Source organism: Micrasema longulum, unplaced genomic scaffold (genome assembly GCF_059751315.1).
Source record: "Micrasema longulum isolate JH-2025_06_02 unplaced genomic scaffold, ASM5975131v1 h1tg002280l, whole genome shotgun sequence".
Lineage (NCBI taxonomy): Eukaryota > Metazoa > Arthropoda > Insecta > Trichoptera > Brachycentridae > Micrasema > Micrasema longulum.
The window spans coordinates 76,876-99,860 of record NW_028279436.1 but is presented as its reverse complement, the minus strand read 5'-3'; the positions used below and the strand labels follow the sequence as shown (position 1 = coordinate 99,860).

Below are 22,985 nucleotides of genomic sequence, written 5' to 3'. Positions count from 1 at the left end.
TTTATTTATACAGAAAACGATGAAGACACAGAAGAACATATCATCACCAAATTCAATGAATACTTGAAGATTGACATATGTCAATTGTATGAATATAGAGGGAGCAAGGTCTGTACGCAAAAACAGACTTAACTGATATTCTATCCTCTCTGCCTATCCACACGGAGAAACACGTGATGGTTTGTTTATTCTAGATACAAAATATATAAAATACAAAATGAAAATCTGCTTTTTAAATGCCTACCTTAGTATTTCAAGCATGGTTAAAAAACCTACTAACCACTAATATTACGAGGTAGACTAATTTACGATTTAAAGATTTGAACGCGCATTTGCGGTCGCAAACCCTACGGCATGGAATGCTCTCCCAGTAGAGGTGCGAAACTGTGAGAGTGAGAAGTGATGTTTCGGAAAAACTTAAAACCCACTTGTTCTCTTAATCATTTAAATAAATCTGTAGCATGTAATAACAAAATACATTGTTTTGCTTAAATTACCATTTAAAAAAGTTAAAACTAATTTTATTTATTTATTAAATCACTTTGTAAAGCGTCCTTGAGGTATTGCATTACGAAAATGGCGCTGTATAAGTTAACAATAAAAATAATAATTAAAAAAGATCTGGTTCAAAATTGAACGATTCGGTTTATTCGATTATATTTTCGAATCCGGGTCAATGATCCGTCTCAATCGCGAACAGCTCTCGAGCGATGTCATTTTAAAATTATTATTTAGAAATATCTGTGGCGATTAACGTCATCTAAATCGAAAAACTGTTAGATTTCACTGGCCACTTAATTTTTATTTACATTTCGAGCCGGCATTTTGTTTGCGAGAACGGGTTGTTATTGAGCTTTTCTCAAACTGTTCGGCGCCCGCCTGAGCGAGATAAGAATCCCATTTAAAAATAGATACGGTAAATTGAAGGTGGTCGCCGCGCGCGCACAGGACTTGATCGCTGCAATGGCAACTGGCGAACTTTACCTTGGTTGTATTTGTAGTTAGTACTAATAATACTTCCCACGTCTCGCTCTCGTCTCCCACACAGACTTATATTAATTGAATTATGTCGGCATTGCTGCGAAACACTGATATTTGGTAGGTTCCCGATGCGATTACCTATATAATTAATTGTTTATGTGTCATAATCGGGTAAACAGTAAGGCGGTAATTTTGTGTTCAAATTGCACGGCGCCGAAAAGAAAGCCGTGCCAAACGGGCGTACAAATTTTAATAAGTTTTTCACGTTAATTGAACGGTTTTTATGTTGTGATAAATTACGTTGGTGTTGTGCTCGTTCCATTTTTGGTCGTTAATCCTCCTACACCATCGCAAAATGACTCATTTAGTAACATATTCCTGTGTTTGATTTCAGTTTTACGGTTAATTATCAGTTGGCTTCCTCGGTAATGATTTGCGGAGGTTTCCGGTAAAGTTTCTCCTGGACAGCCCTCCAAGATGGACAACAGCGATGTCATCGTATCATCCACGGAGATTATCAAAGGTAACCGTGCTGAATTAATGTATTATAATTACTTCACATGGCAGCTAAAGGTCGGAGTTCATGACCAACTGAACCATAATGCTGTTACTACAGTCGAACTTGGTTGTTACGAGGAAGACGGGACCGACTGAACTTGCTTGTTTTATCTCCTCATGTGAATGGCTGAGAGGCCTCGTCGTGCTCAAATCAAAATTGTGCAAAAATCACTTCTTTAGTGCCATAATCCATGGAGAAAATATGTGTTAATGAAGAAAATTTAGACATATATTGTTAACAATAATTTTTGTAGACAAGGACTGGATTCAACTCCCTGGGGAGGTCATAAGCCCTGTAGATGCCTAGACTTCCATATTACCTTCTCTTAAATGTTCTTCATCTGTGTTGTAATATGTTAATATAAACAGTTCCCCAGGGAGTTGAATCCAGTCCTTGTCTACATAAATTTGGACAAACTCAAAATATTGTTGATAAATTACCTGGTCCATGAAGAAGTATTGAAATTTAAAAAAATAATATTTTCAGGCGTTGCATAGTATGTAGGTGAAATAATTCAATTAGATGAATCTCACCCGCATAAATAAAGGTTTCAGCTCTTTAACTTCACAAACATCAACAGATGAAAGAATTGAAGGAATATAGATGTTCAAATATAGGCAGAATGGTGAATGTTACACAGTGTGTAAAGTGGCCACTTAAACCAGCCATTGACAGGTCATAAGCCCTGTAGATGCCTAGACTTCCATATTACCTTCTCTTAAATGTTTTTCGTCTGTGTTGTAATATGTTAATATATTGTTAAGTAAATAACAGCATTTATTGATACTATTCCTGGCCGATTACCTTTCGTTCCCATCCTTCCTTTGACCCATCCTTATGGTACCTACCTAACATCAAGATAGAAGATATTCAAAATTAGATGATTCGGATTTAGAACAAAAACAAAACAACATTTTTACTTCACATAAAATCGGATAAAAAGTGGTTGTAATCGTTGGGCGTCGTGGAAAATATTGTCTCATTTTATAGTTCATTTTGTGATCCAGTGCCAGAAATTGAAGAACATTCAGATTATATTAAAGGTAGGTATCCACTCCATGTACCTATTCCTTTCTCAAATATTTCCCAATAACAAAACTGAATGAAATTCGATTTTCATTTACAGTCCGCCTTTTCGTTTACATATATTGTATGTAATTTTAAACTGTATATTGTAAGAGCTCTCTGGGCTTTAAATATTAATTTCTTTGGCCCCCCACAAGTCTGACTATTGCCAGTATAATACGCATAGTTAAAGAAAAATAATTCCTCTTTCTTTATCTCATAAAGTGTCCATGCGGCTCGACTGTGGAATCATCTCCCATCCACCATCAGAGATTTTTTTTTTTAAAAGGAATAACACGCTAAGCCTCTATCTTGAGGCTTGTCAGCAGGTGGGATAGAGGGGATATAGAAAGAGGTAATGAAAATTACATTACAACACCCAGACCAATTGAGAAAAAAACCTTTCTTGGATTTTTTTCTTGCAACTGGCGGGAATCGAACCCGCGACGCCAGTTTTACAGTTGGCCGTCTAACCAACTGCACCACGGCACGGCGCCTGTCAAAGATGTTACTACAATATCTCTGTTTAAATCCCATCTGAAGAAAAATATTTCCCTTTCTTAATCTCTCCTCCTTTCCTCTTTCTTCTTTGTTCCCTTTCCCCATTAAGTAATAGTATTGATTTAAGGTAATTTATGTACAAATACAGTTTTTTCTATTTTTGTATATTCTTAGCTTTTTGTTTTTTTTTCTTTCGAATATATTTTATATTAAGTTTAATAAGCTCGCCAATGTACAGTTTCAGTGCTGCAGAACAGTGTTTATTTGGTATTTTTAAACACATATTACAATTAGTTACCTACTAAAGCTAGGGTTTCCTAGGACAGCGGTGCCCGTATCTTAACGGCCGTAGTGACCGGTGATGCGGTGGACAGCCGTCGTAACGGTGGCTAGAGAATGGTTTCCTAGGAAAACGGTGTTGAAAACATTTATCAACACCGTTCACTACGGCCGCTAAGATACGGGCACTACTATCCTAGGAAACCCTAGCTTAAGTTTAAAGACTTTTTGGTGGGACACATTTTTTTAAAGACAGGTTTATTTTACACACTTTTATATTATACAGAAAATAATGGGAGTTTTTTAATTTTGCGGGTTTGCAGAGTCCGATTGTCAAAATTTTTATTATGTTGGTGTACATGCCCCTGAAGCATGCCAAAATTTTCAGCTGTATTCATTGTTTACTTTGTCTGTGGCAGCCGCTAAGACTAGACGTGTTTTTATGAGCTCGGCGATTTTCTTTTGTTAAAAAAAATGGATCAAAGAATTTGCATCAAATTTTGTGTAAGAAATGAAATAAAGTGTGAAATGTTAACAAAGGCCTATGATGAGTCTGCTGTGAGTAAAAAAGACTTAACGAGTGGTGTAAGCGTTTCCAGGTGGCCGTGCTGATGTTGAAGATGACGAATGGCCCGGACGCCCCAGCGCATCAACAACCGATGAACACGTGGAATAAGTGAATGAAATGGTTATGAACAATCGCCGAATCACAATCAGAGAAGTCGCCGATGATGTTGGCATATCCATGGTCTCATGCCATGATGTTTTTCTAATGTTTTGGGTATGAAACGCGTAGCAGCAAAATTTGTTCTAGATTTTTAAAATTTTGAACAAAACAGTGGCGAATGGAAGTTGCGCAGGTGTCACTAAATGAAGTCAACGACGATGCTGAATTACTGAAACTTGGGTTTACAGATATGACGTCGAAAGTAAGACTCAATCGTCCCAGTGGAGGCATTCTGAATCGCCAAGACGAAAATCACCGAGCATGGCGAACACGTCTAACTTTAGCGGCTGCCACAGACAAAGTAAACAATGAATACAGCTGAAAATTTTAGCATACTTCAGGGACATGTATACCAACATAATGAAAATTGACAATCGGACTCTCCAAACTCACAAAATTAAAGAAATCCCGTTATATTCTGAATATTTATTTATCTCCTATATATTTATTTATTACCTTTTAACCGGAACTATAAAGTATTTAGCAGATACTTCTTCAGTTTTTTTTCAATTGAAGATCTGTCATAATAATTATAGTTTGCGGGAGATCATTGAACAACCTTGCAATAACGTAATTCAATGATTGTTCTCCGAAGTATTTTGTAATTCGGGGAACGACCAGGGACCCTTAGTTTTAATCTAGTGCTGTGAGTGTGTGAAACTTTTTTTTGTATCCGGATCAACAAAGTGATCTAAAATCAATTTGTAGTCACAGAGTTGTTTTACCAGCGGGACATTAAATTAGGTACAAAAAGTTAAATAAAATAAATCAACGATTGAACCAGCACTGAAACATGTTTTTATTTTCAGATAAACTATACTTTGCCACGCTGGAAGGAAAATACAAACCCAAGTCGACGAAGAACAGCAAATATTTCCACATAGAGGAGGAGTTTGTCTATGAGAATTTCTACCAGGACTTCGGCCCTACCATCTCTGCCACCTGTATTTGTTCTGCACGAAACTCAACGCCAAAGTCGCCAAGGCTCCCAAGAACAAGAAGATTGTCTTCTATACCAGTGACGTGAGCGTGCTGAGGTTAAATGCGGCGTACTTGATCGGCAGTTATTCCGTAAGTTATTTAAAAAATATATTTGTATTTTATTATAAGAAATAAAAGACGAGTGATACTTTAATCTACAAATTTGGAATATCCAGTGACCGGTTTCATCGCTTTCGTGACATCTTCGAGACTGGTATTTGACAATTATTTTATAGAACATAAACATTAAAAATCTAAGAAATTTTATCACTGTAGCTTCTTTAGTGGAGATTTTTAATTTTAGTCGCTACAGTTGTTATCGATTACTGTTTTGAATAATTACTTATGAGTCTAGGCGTACCAGGTACATATTATGTTTAATATGAGAATTATGCGACAATATCTGTAATGGATTATTTGCCAACATGCCAACCGCCTCGAAAATAAAACACCTGTCTTAATTAATTACTCTAATTCAATGCCTATAAAGGAGATTTTTGTAGTATTTTGTATGTGTTTAGGATGAAGGCTTCAAACCACAATTTCAGCCAGAGTTGTCTTATAAATAAAGTCCATTTGGTCATTGAAAAATTTTCCAGGCTTCATTTTACCTAAACTATAGTCACATATTACAACAGAGATGAAGAACATTTAAGAAAAGGTAATATAGAAGTCTAGGCATCTACAGGGCTTATGACCTGTCAATGGCTGGTTTAAGTGGCCACTTTACAAACTGTGTAACATTCACCATTCTGCCTATATTTGAACATCTATATTCCTTCAATTCTTTCATCTGTTGATGTTTGTAAAGTTAAAGAGCTGAAACCTTTATTTATGCGGGTGAGATTCATCTAATTGAATTATTTCACCTACATACTAGGCAACGCCTGAAAATGTTATTTTTTCAATTTCTATACTTCTTCATGGACCAGGTAATTTATCAACAGCCCTGTAGATGCCTAGACTTCTATATTACCTTTTCTTAAATGTTCTTTATCTCTGTTGTAATATGTTAATATAAACAGCTCCCCAGGAGTTGAATCCAGTCCTTGTCTACAAAAATTTGGACAAACTCAAATATTGTTGATAAACTATAGTCCTTAAAATTTAGCTTGATTAAAATGACAGCTGCCATTTCCATTTCCTCAACTCTTCCATCTGTTGACTTTTGTGAAGTAGAGGAGCTGAAACCTTTATTATGTGGGTGAGATTCATCCGGCTGAACAAATCACCTACCAGGCAACGCCTAAAAACAATTTTCCAAATTTATACTTCTTCTTTTACCAGGTAGTTAATTGGATGGCTGGAGGAAATGTGGATGTTTAAACATGGGCAGAATGGTAAATGTTACACAGTGTGTAAATGCCTAGACTTCCATATTCCCTTCTCAATAATGTTTTCTTCTCTGTTGCAATAAATTTAAATATCTTTTCAATATAGCCCACTTTTTTATTTAAAAATTATCCAATCGTGTAATATTCAAGCACCTAGCTTCGCTCCTCCCTTATCTCCACCCCTATAAAGATATCGCCGAATATTATTAACTAAATTTTAGTGCATGTTCGGACATGGTGGTGTTTGCATCCTCTTTGACCCTGCATGTAATTTATGTATGTTTTTGTAAATACTTTGTATACTACGGTGATAAAGTGTATTTTAGTATTTGCATGTTGGTGTAGTGAGTGCCTGATGACGAGATGGATACGTCTCGAAACCGGTAAACATAAAAAGTTGGGAAGCGGTTAAATACAATATTTACTAACATTAATTAAATGTTTGACCACAAAGTTAATGCTTTGAACATAAATAATATGTTTCTATAGTTATTCATATTGTTTCATAACACTTTAATTAATTCAATTATGCATTGAACCATTAAAACTAATCTAGCTTAAAAATGAAACATAATTTTTTATGCATGTTTAAAAATAATGTTTGTTTATTATTAATATTATTATTAATAATACACTAGCAGCTATTAAGCTGATGCGTGTATATCAAGTGTACACGGTCATTAAACATTATACATTGCTGTGTGCATCTAGTTAACATTCACTGAACTAGCACCAATCACTTTCTCGGGAAGGCCATTCCATTTCTCCATGACTCGGTTTGTCAGGAAGTTCTTCCTGGGGTTGGATGAGAAGGAGGTAGTGTTGAGTTTCAATGAATGACCTCTGAGATGGCGGTTTTCATTCATAGTGAACATTGATTTCAACTTGGGTACATTATATTGCTCAGTTAATGGAGTCACCACGCTGCCTGCGCTCCCAGTGAACTTAACCCGAGCTCCCTTAAGCGGTCCTCATATGATTTATTTCTTAAAGAAACTACCATTTTAGTTACTTTCTCTGGACTTTCTCCAACAACTTTATGTCTTTTTCAAAATAGGGACTCCAGATTTGGTAGGCGTACTCCAGGAGTGGACGAACATTTGTTTTATAAATTTGAAGAACAAATCTTGGTGATGTGAGCAAATGTTTTCCTTATTAAGTATAAGTGGGAATGGGTGCGTTTGTTTGACAGTTTGGGTAATATGTGATTCCCATTTAAGATCACAAGTAATTCCAACTCTTAGATCTTTTTGTGACGTTACTGCTTGTAGTATTAGGTTCATAAAAAAATAACTTGTACATTATTCTTCTTAATTTTTTCTTCCCCAGATAATCTACCTGCGGAAGAGCCCCAGCCAGGTGCACGCTCTCCTGACGGGGGCTCGCGCCTGGCCGGCGCTGGCCTTCCGCGACGCCAGCGGGGGCCCGCCCCTGTTCGAGATATCCTTACTGGACGTCCTTCAGGGGTACAGAAGGCCCACGACGCTGGCTTCTTCCGCTTCAGCAGCTTCAATCATCACGAGTACCAGTATTACGAGGTAACTATTGAAGTACCTAAATTCCTAACAGTGCACGGACAGCTAAGTCACCTGTTCATAGTACCAAATCAACAGCTTGCCGCAGAAGTTCAAGGAAAATAAAGAATTACGGGGCTATCGTATAATATAATTTATAATGCTGATCAACATGCTGATAGGACACTAGCTATTAAAAGCTTACACCAAAGTGCATTCTAATAAAAATACATGTAATCTTGTTAGCGTGAAGGGCAGCCCGACTGGTGCTTATCGGCGGGTAGGGTAGAAATACCCTTGACGCCGGCTCCACTTTAAAGGCAGGAAAGATATATCTACTCGATTATTTCGTGGTAGTATTTTATGTCAATGCTTCAAGATGTTCCAAATTGCACACACACATATTTAAAAAGTAAGATTAGCAGTCGTTTCATTTACGTACACACATCCTCTTACACAGCTCTTATGCATATTCTTCCGATGCACGACGTTTAATAACTTGTCCGAGCTGACGTTGCATCGGATTACGCGTTGCGGGCCAAAGCGGTGTTCGGCGATGCCCTCCACAAGCTAATGAATTATAACCGTCTTTTTTTCACACATTATAAAATGATGGGTGAGCAGGAAGGCGACATTTTCAGATTGTACTTTTTATGAGGATTGTTGTTTGTTCGTCGTTCTGCAAATGCGAGTATGGACAAATACCTATATATTTTTTATGATGTCTTAACAATCTACAATACCTAGAATATGCGACCAATATGAAAATAGATTTACCAAGGCTGATATTTTTTATGCCAATGTATGTAAATTTATGTCGAAAATCATAGAAATATTGAGAGAAGCAGATATTTAATTAACTTCATTATTATACAGGATGTTCTTTAAACCCTGTCGCATCCGAAACCACGATGATCAGTATGGGCAAGAAGACATATTAGCATATTTTAAAAAATGTTTAGAACAAAGATTTTTTTAAAAATAAAATATTTAAAAAAACAAATGGTTGCTTACTTCTGCAGGGGAGAAGTGAGGGGAGCGCGGCGCAGTATCAGACTCTCCCCTTCCCCCTCCTCGTTTCACCACTGCAGAAGTAAAAAACCATTTGCTTTTTTGATATTTTATTTTTTTTAAATCTTATTCATTCTAAAAAAATATTTTAATGTGCCAATATGTCGTCTTGCTCATGCTGATCATCGTGGTTTCGGATGTGACAGGGTTTTTTTTAATTTTTTTTAATTATTTATTTATTTAGTTCTATGTATTTACATAGTCTAATATATATTTACAACACAATATTTACATCTATACTTATTCTAACATTATTTATCACTATTATACACTTAGTATCCTAATTATAATATTAACTGTTTCATATGTACATTTTCATTAATTATATTCACTATTTACACTATTTACTACCTAATATTTTTCACATATATACTTTTTACATTTAATTTTAAATATATTTACATTAATTTCATTTTTTATGCTTTCTGGCATTTCTTCAAATAGTTGTATTCCCTTGTACATAAGGCAGTTCTGGGACATTGCTTTTGATTTTTTTCCAGTCTTATATTTTTAGATCCTCTTGTTGCATAGTTTCTATGAAAGAACTCATTATTTTTTAGTTTATTTTGAAAATATCTCAGAACTATTCCTTTAATAATTTTGTTTATTTCATTGGCAACATTGAATTTGATTCTTTGATCAATTGTCATGATATCTAGAAGTTGAATCATTTTCTTAACATTTGTTCGTCTCCCACATCTTAATATTATCCTCATCGCTTTGTTTTGTATTATTTGGAGTCTTTTTATTTTTATTTATTTAAATCTTAAAGTAGGGCACACATATCATACATATTGTTATGTGTGTTCTAATAATAACATTGCAAATATATTTAATTTATAAATTGTTTAACACATATGTCTTTACCATTATTTTAAATTTTGATATGTTTTTTTCTTCATAAATATTTTTTTCCATTTCGTAATACTTTTTAATTGCTTTAAATAAAATTGAATTTTGTGACTTTGCCTTTTTCCTAAATGGAAGTCTAATTTTGTTCTTTTCTCTAGTATTGTGATCGTGTTCATGCTGGTTCCGATCAATTTTAGATCTCCTTCATTACTTAAATATAAAATACTGGAGCAATAATCAATGTGGGGAACGATAATACTTTTAAATATTAGCAGAGAGGTTTTAATATCTAATTTATTCCTTATCCTTCCTAACAGGGTTACCTTCTTTGCGATTTTCTTACTCGTATAGTCTGCATTTTTTGAAAAAGATAATTTAGAGTCAATCCAAACTCCTAGATATTTTATGCTTTCAACATTCTCAAGAACTTCTCCATCTAATTCAACACTTAAGTTTTAAAGAAGGTAAGGTACTTAAGGTTTAAAGAACATCCTGTATGTTTTCATTTCTTATCTTTTACATTTGTTATATTGAACGTAATCTAAATTATTGTATTGAGTGTAAACATTTTTTTGGTGTGTGCATGAGTGGGAAATTGACAATATTTGTGTACATACGGTCGTCTGTTTACCCAATAAAATAAATAAATATTTTGCTGCTACTCTTATCTCTTATTAGATTACCGTAAGCAGTATATGGAGAGTGTGTATTTTTAATTTTTTGGCTTCCTGGCCTGTAAGAGGTTCAATTACAGTAGTGAATTCTTTAAATTTATTGCAACAGATAGGGACACTATTTTTGAGAAGGGAATATGGAAGTCTTCCCTTCTCAAAAATGTTTTCTCTCTCTGTTGCAATAAATTTAAATATGGATAACTCCCTAGGGAGAAAGTCCAGCCAGTCTGCAAGCATTTGGACATACTCAAACATTGTTGAGTAGTGAATTACATCACAGAACACCTAGACATGAGAAAAATCACATTTTCATTTTTGTGTTCTCACCGGGAATCGAACCTGGACCGGGTTCGACGCTTGACCCACGCACGAAACCGTGTGTGAGTCAAGCGTGTTGACCACTACACCACGGAGGCCGCCAATTCAAATTCAAATTATTTGAAATTTTATTAAAAAATATATTTTAGGAGATAGAGCCATTTTTCTGAAAGTAGTTTTTATTTAAATTTTTGCTCGTTTTGGCTCGCTGCGTTAACCTGTTACATTGTAGCAAACCCCAGGTAAAATAGTCATAAAATTAAAAATATTTTTTTTTTTCTATAATTAGTGAACTTTGCTTGTGTCCTATCAACATGTTGGTTTAATATTTTTGTGCAATTACTATGGTTTGTGCAATTGGTTCCAAGCAGAGGGGCCGGCAACGGCAAAAGCACGATCTCCGAACCTAGTGTTTGGGCTGCACCAGATGGCTCGCCGTCTTTTGACAGATCGAATGAGTTTTGAAAAATTTTCAATGTAAAACCGGGGTTATGAAATACGTAAAAATGTAAATTGGGGGAATATTTGAATGAGAATGTATGGAAAAAATGGGACCTAATCATTTCGGAGTAAAAAGCGGGAAAACGTACAATTGAGGAACGTAAAAATGAGGTTTCACTGTAATTCTACATCAGGTGTATTTTTTTAATCTATTGATTCCGAAAATTTCTAATTTATGACCTAGGGGCTTGAGGTATCCAACGGTAGATCTATTCACTAGACAATTGTTTGTGAAGTGCCTACTACTTAAATTTTATGATAAATTAAGTGAGGTCAAAAGAACCCAACAAAATATAATTTTTAGTATTTTAAAATAGTATTTTTTTTTAATTTATGGAATTGAGTTGTCAATAATAGTTTGACGAGCAGCTACAAATAAACTTGATATTGTGGACTTATAAGATGGTAAAGAATTGGACAGAATGTCTGCAGCCGTTCCATAAGTGTTACCTAACCTATGCAGTCTTGGTATCAATGAATTGTTTTGTTGGTTGGAAGAAGTACTGGAGCTTTGAAACAATAAAGTACTCCTAGTGTTGACAGCAGGTACTCTAAAATTAATCAATTCAAGTATTTTTGGTGCTTATGCTCTAAAGATAAAAAATCTCTATTTTAGAACAGGCTGAGCCATGTTTAATGGAGACTATCATAAACAGAGAACACTCCGTTTTCATTTTATATTAATTAGTTTTATATAGATTCCCTGTTATTAAATATGTATACTAATTTTATGCAATAAATTTATAAAAAAATAAAAATTAAATATGAACTATTTTTACATTATTCCTTTAATTATTTCTATAATAAATTACAATGAACTTCTAGAATTTTCACTAAGAAACTTAAATGTTGTGTTTATGTTTTACAGAAAGTTGTTAATGGTGATCTGAACTGGATAATTCCTGGGAAAATGCTGGCATTTTCTGGGCCCCACGCGCAGTCACTAATCAAAGATGGCTATCCTCTGCACGCCCCGGATCACTACCACAAATACTTCCGAGGGAATCATGTCACCTCTATTGTAAGGTAAACTTAAAACTAATTTATTTCTCAAAATTGGATTTAACATTTTGAATGCCAGACACATAGAATCAAAAAGGAGCATAGAATCATATTTGAATATATCGGACTGTGTCCAAAAAACCCTCCACTTTCGCCGCGCGCATGCGTGAAGTCGCCGCGTAATGTTACCAGCTCGCGAAAAATATAATCATAACACAAATGTAAGATAATTATAATTTCTCTAAAATTTTATTGTACACGCGGAAACATTTATCGACACAACAGAGTAGATAAAGAAAGGGTCATTTAATAAAAGTAATTGAATTAATGACTTTGAACTTAAAAAATGTAACGAATTTTACATTACATAAAGCGGATATTTTTATGTCATGTTAAATAATATATAATGAGCAAAGTAGCGTAAAAAAATTTACTACCCTGATAACACTAACAAAATGTCCATTTTGTTTTCTTTGACAATCTGACAGATGGAAAAATAATTATTTTTTTAAGTAATGCATTTGCTACTTACACATGCATTTATTTTATTTATTTATTTTTGCACCACAACAGACCAGGAGGCCCAATAACAGTGGTGAATTACATCACAGAACACCCAGGCTTGAGAAAAAATAGATTTTAATTTTCGTGTTCTCACCGGGAATCGAACCCGGAACCTTCCGTGCGTGAGTCAAGCGTCTTGACCACTACACCACGGAGGCCGCCATAAGACAATAATATATGATGAGCAAAGTAGCGTAAAAAAATTTACTACCCTGGCAACACTAACAAAATGTCCATTTTGTTTTCTTTTACAATCTGACAGATGGTAAAATAATTATTTTTTAAGTAATGCATTTGCTACTTACACATGGAATGTGATCCCATTCTGTTTCTTTTTGATCCCAGCAGTAGTTCTACACTTTGCAAAAAGACAAATTTGCAAAACTCCACGATCAAAGTAGCGATGTAGTGACTTATGGATTGCTGGGTGCAGATAAGGAGATTATAATGATGATTCTTTATATGTTACGCAGGTTGAATAAGAAGTCCTACAATGCCAAGCAGTTCACGGACTATGGCTTCGAGCACTTTGAGCTGTTCTTCATAGACGGTTCGGCCCCCTCTGATAGTATAGTCAACAGGTTTATTAAGATCTGCGAGTGCGCAGAAGGTGCCGTCGCTGTCCACTGCAAAGGTAGATTACTTTATTTACTTACCGACTTTGAAAACAATTTGATTATAAATGTTTTGAATTTCACGTTTTAGAAAACCTATGCGAATGTGTGGTTGTGTAAAATTATTTAATACAACAATTATCCATTTCAAAACGTTCTTAAATGCACTGTTTAAAACTAATTATTAATGTCGTAATGAAACTTTCTATTTCATACAATTTTTTCTGTTTTTGATGTGTATTATTATCATCCTATCTTTTCTGAAATTAATGTATAAAATATTTTTGTGTACCAGATATTATATTATTATCTTATATATACTTACTGTAAACTAATTTTTATCATTTGTTTTTAACAATAATTTGTTAATACATTTTTTTTATATGTATATATATATTTTTTGTTTAAATTCTTTACAACTCAATTACAATTTGTTTTTTAATTCAATTACTTTTCTTATATCCATATATTTTTTTCATTTTTACTATGTAAAGTTTCACCTTTTATTTTGCATGGCAGTATGCTTTTTATTGTTTCTACATGTATACAAAAAAGCGTTGTTTATTTTTTTAAATTATTACTTACTATGTTTGTACTTACCTGTATATTTTTTGTAAATGCCCCTTGGGCGTATTGTAAAATTAAATAAATAAAAAAAAAAAAAAAAAAAAAATATTTAGTCTGTAGTGCTATGTAATTATTAATATTATGGATAACTTATATAGCGCCGTTTTCATAATATAATACCTCAAGGGCGCTTTACAAAGTGACTATAGAAAAAAATTATTGAATTTCAACTTTTTTCATTTGTGATTTAAGAAAAACAATGTACTTTTTCACCACATGCCAAGGATTTATTCAAATGATTTAGAGAACAAGTGGGTTTTAAGTTTTTTTCGAAACATCACTTCACTCTTACAGTTTCGCACCTCTGCTGGGAGAGCATTCCATGCCATAGGGCCTGCGACTGCAAATGCGCATTTTCCGTATTTAGTGCGCCAGCATTTTATCACGTCTCTCGTTGTATTGCAGCCGTTTTTCTTTCAATCCTCAGTTCAAACGTATTAACTGCGTTTGATAAAGATCGCCTGTGATTGTTTCACTCGGTTTTAACAGCTCATAATACACTACGCCGAGCTGGCCCTACCAAATACAGAGCATGACCTTAGAGCCATGAATATTTGGTTTGGCCGTCGACGTGGAAGCGTGGCTGAGAAAACCCCATGATTTTATGCACTTGGGGTAATCGTAATGGACCCATTTTTCGTCTCCAGTCATAATGCGATGCAGAAATCCCTTCAGTTTTTGCCTTTTTAGCAACTGTTCACAAACAAACAAACACCGTTCAACATCTCTCAACTTCAACTCTTACGGCACCCAATTTCCTTGCTTCTGAATCATTCTTTTGGTTTTGAAGAGTTTTGAAATTGCTTGTTGAGTCACTCCCAATGATGCCAATTCTTCTTGATTTTGACAGGAGTCTTCATAAAGTAATGCCTCCAATTCTGCATCTTCGAAAATATTCTCTCTTCCACCGCTACTGCTGTCTGTGACATAAAATCACCCGTTCTTGAAGCATTGAAACCACTCATGATATGTTTTTTCACTAATAGCGGCCTCACCATTTATTTGAGAGCATTCGATGAGCCTCTGTCACAGATTTCTTCATTTTAAAGCAGAAAATTAAAACCTGCAAATGACGAGACTTTGTCTAAAAAACTGTCATTTTCAATCGAGAATAACTTTATAATGCAGATACAAATTGACTAATGTTTCTATGAGGTTATGTTGACAAATGCCCAAGTTTATTACATGACTTGTATGATCTATTTATTTTGACCACTACTTATTGCTAAACCAAAGTTGTGCATCTAATACTTTTTTTTATTTTTTTTTTTTTATTATTTATTTATTTAGTTCTATGTATTTACATAGTCTAATATATATTTACAACACAATATTTACATCTATACTTATTCTAACATTATTTATCACTATTATACACTTAAAATCCTAATTTATAATATTCACTGTTTCATATGTACATTTTCATTAATTATATTCACTATTTACACTATTTACTACCTAATATTTTTCACATATATACTTTTTACATTTAATTTTAAATATATTTACATTAATTTCATTTTTTATTCTTTCTGGCATTTCTTCAAACAGTTTTATTCCCTTGTACATAAGGCAGTTCTGGGACATTGCTTTTGATTTTTTTTCCAGTCTTATATTTTTAGATCCTCTTGTTGCATAGTTATGAAAGAACTCATTATTTTTTAGTTTATCTTGAAAATATCTCGGAACTATTCCTTTAATAATTTTGTTTATTTCATTGGCAACATTGAATTTGATTCTTTGATCAATTGTCATGATATCTAGAAGTTGAATCATTTTCTTAACATTTGTTCGTCTCCCACATCTTAATATTATCCTCATCGCTTTGTTTTGTATTATTTGGAGTCTTTTTAGATCTCCTTCATTACTTAAATATAAAATACTGGAGCAATAATCAATGTGGGGAACGATAATACTTGGGAGAATGCACGTTACGTGGCAGCTCAAAGAGGGACGTGCAAGCTTTTTGTGGATGCCAAATGCACCAACTAGAAAGCGGACATGGGATGTTTGTTTTATAGGGGAGAAATTGGACCACTCACTGCTGGTTTCTTGAAAACTTTTTTCGTTACTGAGTAATTAATTTCAAAATTTGACTGATCTTCATTTTTTTTCCAGCTGGACTCGGCAGGACGGGTACCCTGATAGCCTGCTACATGATGAAGCATTATGCCTTCACGGCGCGCCAGTCCATCGCCTGGCTGAGGATCTGTCGGCCCGGCTCTGTCATCGGCCACCAGCAGCGCTTCCTGGAGAAGTGAGATATTTAGAAAATTTTCTACCTCTTTCCAAATATATTATCATCGAGTATTATTGACTTTGCTAATAATGCATAGGATTGCAACACTTCAAAAGTTAACATTCTTTTGTGGAAGGGCCTATTGTCGGGGTCACCAGTTGTGTTGGTCACCGATTGTCGACTCTACTATTGTCTCTGTAGGTAGATCGATCAGCGTGTGTGCGCTACGCGGAGATGTTTTTTTTCCTTTACTGCAGGCCAAAATGTGGTGTAGGAAGTACTACGTCTGAAGTACTACATCCATCTAACGCATGGCCCTTACTTTGCTCTTCAAAATGTTGCTTCGAACTTCATAAATTAAAGGAAGCCGGTACTTGCATTTTGAACACTATTTGTTAAAGCAAAAATAAAATACAATAAAATGAACAAGATATGGTATAGAATATTTAACTAATAAAATTGACCACTGAAGTTAGGATTATATGAATATTTTCTACTACGCGGTAGATAATAATTTCGGTAGACGTAGATCTTGGATCTTTTTATTTATTTATTTAACACTATATACATATACAATTTATATACATATAAGGGCGGGCATATTGCCCTAAGACAATTTCTTCCTACCTACCCAAACCGTTCAGTTTGAGAAAATTACAAGTACATGGACATATTGAGTCTTACAATTTTATATAAAAATTAAAAACAAAGATTAAGAAAATAAAAATATATATAAAAAATTAACACTATACTATGAAAAGAGGAGAGGGGATGGGAAGGAAAGAAGAAGGATAAAGGAACAACTTAAATATCTAGATAGTGACATTTCAATCTTGAATTAAATGTAAATAAAGAAAAGGCGTCTCTAACATTAGTGGGTACATTATTCTACAATCGAGCAGCTACTACTGTAAAACCTCTTTGCATTCTCATGCAAAAAAATTAGAGTGATGAAAGGGTATTAAAAGGGTTCTCTCGTTACTAGAACGAAGAGATAGTCCGTGTTGTGATAGAGGTTGGAAGAGCTCTCTCAGATAAACAGGCAAAGTGGGATTATTTAAAATATTGTGAAGAAGTAATGCAATGTGAATGTTTCTTCTATGCCTGATAGTAGGTGATCGGATCTTGATAGTAGGTGGCGAGCTGCAGAGGTAGAGAAAGGAGAGCGATCGGTGCGTCGGTGCTTTTATATGCTTACCTACGTCACTGATCCTCTGGGTTGCTAACCTGTCGTGTTTTTCGTCCATGCTCGACATTTGGCGGTACCTACTTCTGAGGCACCACACTTTGTACTGTGGATTGTGTTTTGATAGGGTATGATTGAGGTATAGTGTACTAATATTGACCACCTGTGTCTCCCCTTCGTCGGCCTCGTGGTGTAGTGGTCAGCGCGTTTGCCTACCATGCGAGAGGTCTCAGGTTCGATTCCTAACATGGTTGATATGAAATATTTATTTGAAAGATTGTTTTCACACCGGAAAATTTCATAGTCCCTGGACTGGTACCTGAAGCGTAAGACTGATCTTACCTTCATGTAACAAAAAAATTATCAAGATACGCTGCGATTGGTGAACCGATTGAACCGGTGGTGCGATTGGAAAGGGAATGTTGTTGTTGTGTCTCCCCTTCGTTAACCACTCCGGTTTTAAATTAATTTATTAATAATCACAAGTTTTGGGTATGTTTTTGGATTTAAAAAAAGATGCTTCTGTCGAGTATCACAAAAGAAGAATTTTAAAAATCTTGGATTCGTTCCGACGTTTTGGCTACCCATTGCAGGGTAAACTGTGTGTTTTGTAGAAAAAAATTATGTTTATGTGCTAAAAATTTGTACCGTGTCACGAGATTCCATCTAATGAACTGAACCTTTCCTCCACCAGCATTCAGTCCCGGATGTTGGCTGAGGGGGAGGCCCACCGGCGGCGCCACTCCATCAACGCCATCCCCAAGTGCAAGTTCGGGATCTACTCCCTCTCGGGGGCTGACGCTGAGGATGTGGAGAACGCCAACGTGGTTTCCTCCACGGATAATGTGGATTCAACTTGCCATGTAGAAACGGTCCCTAACAAGGTATGACTTTTATCAAACTTTAAGCATGTCTTAAAATCGTTTCTTTCGACTCCATGTCATTTTTGTCCTGACATTAGATTATATCCCACTTTTGTCCTATCATTAGATAACACCTGATTTCGTCCTATCTTTTGGTTACATTACATTTTTATTCTATCAATAAAAATATAAAAAATTACAAATTTTTAGAAATAGATTACCACAGTTAAATTACATGCCATCGTCGTCCTATCATTAGACTATATCCCATTTTCGTCCTGTCATTAGATTATATTTCATTCCATTTTAGTCCTATCATTAAATTATGTGCCATTTATTACCTGCCTTTTGATTACATCATTTTTGTCCTATCATTAGATTATATCCAACTTTTGCCCTGTCACTAGATTACACCCTATTTTTGTCCCATCTTTTGATTACATTACGTTTTTGTCCTATCATTAGATTACTGTCATTAGACTACATCCCATTAATGTGTATGCAATACATTTGTAAAAAAAAGTGCTTTGTAACCTATTTATAGTCAAACAAATTTCATATCTGATTAGTATTCAAATGTGTTATTTTTTAATTGTTTTAGTTGGATAATGATGTTCGGTCACCGGCCAAACAAAATAATGACGATTACGTCAGTCTCGACTCCATTATCAACTCCAATTCTACTACAATAGAAACCAGGTCCGTTAACCAGCTAAAGGGCAGAACCACATCGGCTCTCGCTGCCGCTAAGAGTACCTACACTTCCAACAAAAACAACTACATCATGTCCACAAATAACTGCATAAAAACTCCGAGCTTGGTCAAAGTTCAGACCACGTATTCGCCCAAGAAACTGCAAACCGCAACGCCCACCGTCTTATCGTCCAAAATGCCAACTTTCGCAACAGCCAAGTCCGCGACAGCTTCGCCCGTCAAGGCGTCTATTCGCAGCCCTAAAAGCAGCCTGCACTCGCAGAGGGCCAACCTCGCTAGGAATCACGGGCAGGCGTACGCATTCAACCACGGGGCCAGTCCGCTCAAAACCTACCTCAGAAAGGGCTCGGGCGTTGTTTCCAAACTATCGAGCGAAATCGAATCATCCGCCAATTCGACTTCTTCGATCACGACACTAACGGAAAGCTGTTCTCTCAACAGTAAAAACTACGATTCGAATCTGAACATTACGTACGAGTCCCGCAAGACGCAAGTCTGCAACACAAACAGCCTGCCGAGCAAACTGGGCGAGAGCGGGTCGCGGAAGAAAATGGTGACCAGAGCGTCTTCGATTATAAGGAAAAAGGCGCAGAAAACAAGCGCCGTGAATCAGAATCAAGACTTCCGAATCGAAAACGCAAACGTGTCGAACTCCGATTCCGAACGCGACTCTACCAACACGACGCTCACGAATATATCTGCAGACAGTTTGGAAAACATCCCCTGTAAGATGGTGACGCGGCGAGATAAATCGAGCAGCCCGGAGCCGATGGACCAAAGCATGGAGAATATAAAAGATAACATCGACGAAGGCTTGAATTCCCAAGGCACGAAGCTGTATAAAATCAAAGCGAAAAGATTGAATCTCCAGATGTTCAGCGGGTGCAGCGCTAAAAAAGACGGCATCCAGACGCGGAGTTTCTCCTCCTCCCCGGGCGCCAAAAAGAAATGACTACAATGCATTTAATGCTTTGTTTTTGTCACAGACAAAATGGCTGTATTTAGATGATTGTGTCTTTGATCTAGTTGTAAGATTAACATAAGTGTTTACACCACAGATTCCTTGGTTTTGAAGTTCACAAATCCTTACATATAAATAATTAGTTTGCTTATTGTGTGTTCTAGAACATACGCAATAATAGTACTATTATGATTAATGCATTTATTTTATATGTTTGTTCCATAGAAAAATGAGATTTTATATTTTGAATGTGTTCGTACAATTTTGTTTAGTTTCAGTACTATGGGCAACTTTACCATCATGGCAACTCAAATAACACTTAAATAAATACTCAGCGGACATTTCGATTGTAAAAATATGTTTTAGAATCATAACAAATGTTGAGATCAGAGTCCTAGTTAACATGATAAAAATTGACAAATTCCTTTGAATCTCCGGTCTCATTTTATCGCTCGAGGGAAAAATATATGTACTGTGACAGTTGTTCTAATTTTTAATTAAGTTTAATCAATTTTAGATACACTTACAAGTTGGACAGGTGAAAGATAATAAGTACATATTCAATCTTTCAATTTTTCTTTAACAAGGTATGGTATCCCCTCTTCATAAAAGAGGGCGCCTGCTTCGTTTGTCTCCTTACCATTAAATCACTCGTCACACCATACACCTCACAGATCTGTCGATGAATGTTTAATATTTTTCGCATTAGGTAACGAATTACAGACCTTGTCTCACAAGCGGTGGGATTATTGATTTTATTCGGCATTTCAAACAAGCACCACGAAGCGTACGCAACAGTCAGCTAACTCATAATGGCATTAACTCCTCAAAGGTCAGGGTAAGTACCACGCATGTGCGAAACTGAAAATGTAAACAGAACTTACTTTCTATACCGTGGGTATACTGGCAAAAAGCTTTAACTCTCAAATCCGTTTTGAGAATTCAAGCATTTAAGTTTTGTTCATATTTTACTCTTTTACATCTTATTTAAATATAGTAAGATGTTAAGTGCTCATTTAAGAACATGTTTTTAATTTATCAGTTTCTCAATTTTATATTAAGTAAATATTAAGTTATTATAAAAATAAAATGAATAAAATGCCCGGTATACGACTTAACCTTAAATTTATTTTTAAAACTACAGATATATGAAATATGAAATTTAATATGACTTAGTGTATTTTGCCAGTTTGTAGAGCGTTAAAAACTTTACGAACTGCATCATTAAGTCAAATCCGCATATTTTCGAGTTAATGTTTTTTGCCAGTATACCCACGATATATACCTCGTAAATAACACATCCTTTTGAAGCAAAATCATTCGTTTTTCATATGAAATGCGTGCATAATAAGGGTTTAAATTGTTTGTCATCGTGTCTTGACATTCGTTTAAATAAGTTTAAGTACACTATGTATTTACCACATTTTGATTTTCTACTGTTTTTTAAAAATATTTTTTAATTTTCATACACTTGCTTGACTTGTCTTACATGCCTAATCTTTATATTATGCCATAATATTTATCTAATATTTCAATCAAATTGTCAACTCTTTGATCCCTGATAGATTTAGTAGAGGTTTTGAATTTTGTTATTTATGGTTTGAAAAAGATTTTTTTTTGTTTTTTTTTCTTTAAACTACATAAAAAAAGACAGTTGTATACATTTTTACCGTCAGGGAATTGCAAAATAGAAATGTTATTATTTTACAAAAATAAATTGAAAACTGACATATTAAACAACAAAAATATCTCGCAAAAAACAAAACTGACCTGCCATCATAATTATAATACATATTAAAGTTTGTGAAGAAGCTGTATTCATCCCAGGAGTATTTTTTAAAACTAATTACTTCAAAATGGCCAAAATTACTCAAAAACGTCCACATATGTACCGACTGTGATTAGTTACATCAAATTGAATCGGGTTGTGTCCCTTTAGCTATTGTCTCGGACTCACGTCTCAAAGGTCCGTGGTTCGAACCCTACTCTACCCAACTTGATTCCCATTTTCTAATAGTGAAATATTTACAACTCGTTGAAAATGGCCCTCTTAATTAAACATTTGGGCAAATCGTAAGAACGCAAATATTTAATAAAAAAAATAAAAATAAATAATACCGGGACAAATTTGTACCGCCAGGGGGTAAAGGGGTAAGTGGCGAAGTTAGTGTTAGTTAGGAGGACTCTTAAATCATAAAATCACATTATTTCTTTGCTAGCTACACTCAGATTTAGAAAAAATTGCGGCACCTCAACAATTCGAAAAAGAAGAGAACAAATCACTGTAAGACACAAGTAGGCATTTTTGTTTCGATTCTAAACGTCAACGGCGGTTGAAGAATGACTAAATACGCGTTGGGCATGAGTTAAGCGTCATCATTTTTATCAGGGCATGTCTATGTATTAATATTTCAATGATGACAGCTGTAAAAATTTATTCTGTTTTTAAATAGAAATCCGTTTTATCAAGTATTTTTTCTGTCTTTGAGAAAGGTTTATTTTTTCTCCGATTGATGGTAGCAATAGTATTATTTTATGACAAAAAATGAAAGTTACCCCATTTTTCACATGGCAATTCGCTTGGGTGGGTGACTCCCGCCATAGGAGCTGTAAGGTATTTTTAATTCGGGCCAAAAAATATATTTTGTGTATAAAAAAAGTGCAATTTATTTATTTATTTGAGATATAAATCAAATGTATGAAATTCTCTTCAGACTGAAATGAGCGAAAATGTTTTGAAACATAAATATTAAAAATATTTATATTAAAAATCATATCAATATGTAGTTGAAAATAATATTTTTATAGTCTACGGTATTTTTTTATTTACCGTAAATCTTATCACTTTTTAATTATTT

At 34.8% G+C, this 22,985-nt stretch overlaps 1 protein-coding gene across 1 annotated transcript; it reads left to right on the top strand.

Moving 5' to 3' along the window:
* Window positions 1–967: 967 nt before the first annotated feature.
* Cdc14 (cell division cycle protein 14) lies at window positions 968–22,385 on the top strand. Its single transcript, XM_088239840.1, is given in 12 exon segments — window positions 968–1,098; window positions 1,376–1,504; window positions 4,922–5,032; window positions 5,035–5,183; window positions 7,757–7,892; window positions 7,895–7,965; window positions 12,226–12,383; window positions 13,397–13,557; window positions 16,283–16,421; window positions 18,284–18,473; window positions 19,054–21,021; window positions 21,395–22,385. Coding segments are annotated over 10 exon segments (2,226 nt in total). The 5' UTR covers window positions 968–1,098; window positions 1,376–1,458; the 3' UTR covers window positions 20,119–21,021; window positions 21,395–22,385.
* Window positions 22,386–22,985: the final 600 nt, after the last annotated feature.